Here is a 2,500-nt window from a genome sequence, read left to right on the forward strand (position 1 = left end):
CTCTGTGTAGGCCAGTCAAGCTACCTACAGGACCTACAGGACCAACAGGACCAACAGGACCTACAGGACCAACAGGACCAAGCCCAGCTCAGATACCTACAGGACCTACAGGACCTACAGGACCTACAGGACCAACAGGACCAACAGGACCAAGCCCAGCTCAGATACCTACAGGACCTACAGGACCAACAGGACCAACAGGACCTACAGGACCAACAGGACCTACAGGACCTACAGGACCAACAGGACCAACAGGACCAACAGGACCAACAGGACCAACAGGACCAACAGGACCAACAGGACCAACAGGACCTACAGGACCAACAGGACCAACAGGACCAAGCCCAGCTCAGATACCTACAGGACCTACAGGACCTACAGGACCAACAGGACCAACAGGACCAACAGGACCAAGCCCAGCTCAGATACCTACAGGACCTACAGGACCTACAGGACCAACAGGACCTACAGGACCAACAGGACCTACAGGACCAACAGGACCAACAGGACCAACAGGACCAACAGGACCAACAGGACCTACAGGACCAACAGGACCAACAGGACCAACAGGACCAAGCCCAGCTCAGATACCTACAGGACCTACAGGACCTACAGGACCAACAGGACCAACAGGACCAAGCCCAGCTCAGATACCTACAGGACCTACAGGACCTACAGGACCAACAGGACCAACAGGACCAACAGGACCAACAGGACCAACAGGACCAACAGGACCAACAGGACCAAGCCCAGCTCAGATACCTACAGGACCTACAGGACCTACAGGACCAACAGGACCAACAGGACCTACAGGACCAACAGGACCTACAGGACCAACAGGACCAAGCCCAGCTCAGATACCTACAGGACCTACAGGACCAACAGGACCAAGCCCAGCTCAGATACCTACAGGACCAACAGGACCTACAGGACCAACAGGACCTACAGGACCTACAGGACCTACAGGACCAACAGGACCAACAGGACCAACAGGACCAACAGGACCTACAGGACCAACAGGACCAACAGGACCAACAGGACCAAGCCCAGCTCAGATACCTACAGGACCTACAGGACCAACAGGACCAACAGGACCAACAGGACCAACAGGACCTACAGGACCAAGCCCAGCTCAGATACCTACAGGACCTACAGGACCTACAGGACCAACAGGACCTACAGGACCTACAGGACCTACAGGACCAACAGGACCTACAGGACCAACAGGACCAACAGGACCAACAGGACCTACAGGACCTACAGGACCTACAGGACCAACATGACCAACAGGACCTACAGGACCAACAGGACCAACAGGACCAACAGGACCTACAGGACCTACAGGACCTACAGGACCAACATGACCAACAGGACCAACAGGACCTACAGGACCAAGCCCAGCTCAGATACCTACAGGACCTACAGGACCTACAGGACCAACAGGACCTACAGGACCTACAGGACCTACAGGACCAACAGGACCTACAGGACCAACAGGACCAACAGGACCAACAGGACCTACAGGACCTACAGGACCTACAGGACCAACATGACCAACAGGACCAACAGGACCAAGCCCAGCTCAGATACCTACAGGACCTACAGGACCTACAGGACCAACAGGACCAAGCCCAGCTCAGATACCTACAGGACCTACAGGACCAACAGGACCTACAGGACCTACAGGACCAACAGGACCAAGCCCAGCTCAGATACCTACAGGACCAAGCCCAGCTCAGATACCTACAGGACCAACAGGACCAAGCCCAGCTCAGATACCTACAGGACCTACAGGACCAAGCCCAGCTCAGATACCTAAAAAATAAAATCTCGATATTTTTAGTCCATTTCACAATATACAATATATATATATCGATATTTTTACATTTTCTCAAAAGAACTTCAAGAATTCTCACTTTTACCCAGTGATGTTTTAAATCATGTCAGTATGATGCAGCAGGCTAGGATAAATCATACCAGTCCAAACCCTGGAAATTATATCCACATTAAAACATTCTTATTGGTTTCTATTTTAAATTTGTATGTAAAAGCAGGGGTGAAGGTACTTTTGAATCTTGCCAGTAGCCTTCTATGAATGTTTCTCACAGGGAAACGTGTGCATGCAAAAATGTCAACACACCCATGGTACACCAATTGGTTTATTTTAGCCTATTTGCAGAGCATGGCCTGTAATTTGGCTTTATCATTCTCTTTTCTTCTTTCCCTGCCTTCTTTGAAAGGCCCCTCTGCCTATACACTCTTGTTATGGTTATGGTTATGGTTATTTAGCAGACGCCTTTGTCCAAAGCGAACTTCGTTAACTCACTTCTCTTTTTGCATGGCTTCATGGCTTTAGTTGACTTTCCAAATAAATCAAGCTGCTTTTAATGTCTCTGATATATTGTCTCCATATGAATGATGATGTCTACTACATCTGATAGAACGATGGTGCGTGCTTCCTTAATAAGTCGTTCGGTTGTTCGTTGATAAATAAGAAGTT

The 2,500-nt window shown here is 49.9% G+C and overlaps 1 protein-coding gene across 1 annotated transcript; it reads right to left on the reverse strand.

The window, feature by feature from the left end:
• Positions 1–277: 277 nt before the first annotated feature.
• LOC134102006 (ubiquilin-2-like) lies at positions 278–1,003 on the reverse strand (the record flags this gene model as incomplete). The annotated part of the gene is made up of 2 exons (XM_062556350.1): positions 278–325; positions 953–1,003. Coding segments are annotated over 2 exons (99 nt in total), but the record flags the coding sequence as incomplete, so codon positions are not given.
• Between the last annotated feature and the right edge of the window lie 1,497 nt (positions 1,004–2,500).

Source organism: Sardina pilchardus, chromosome 1 (assembly GCF_963854185.1).
Source record: "Sardina pilchardus chromosome 1, fSarPil1.1, whole genome shotgun sequence".
NCBI classification, from domain to species: domain Eukaryota; kingdom Metazoa; phylum Chordata; class Actinopteri; order Clupeiformes; family Clupeidae; genus Sardina; species Sardina pilchardus.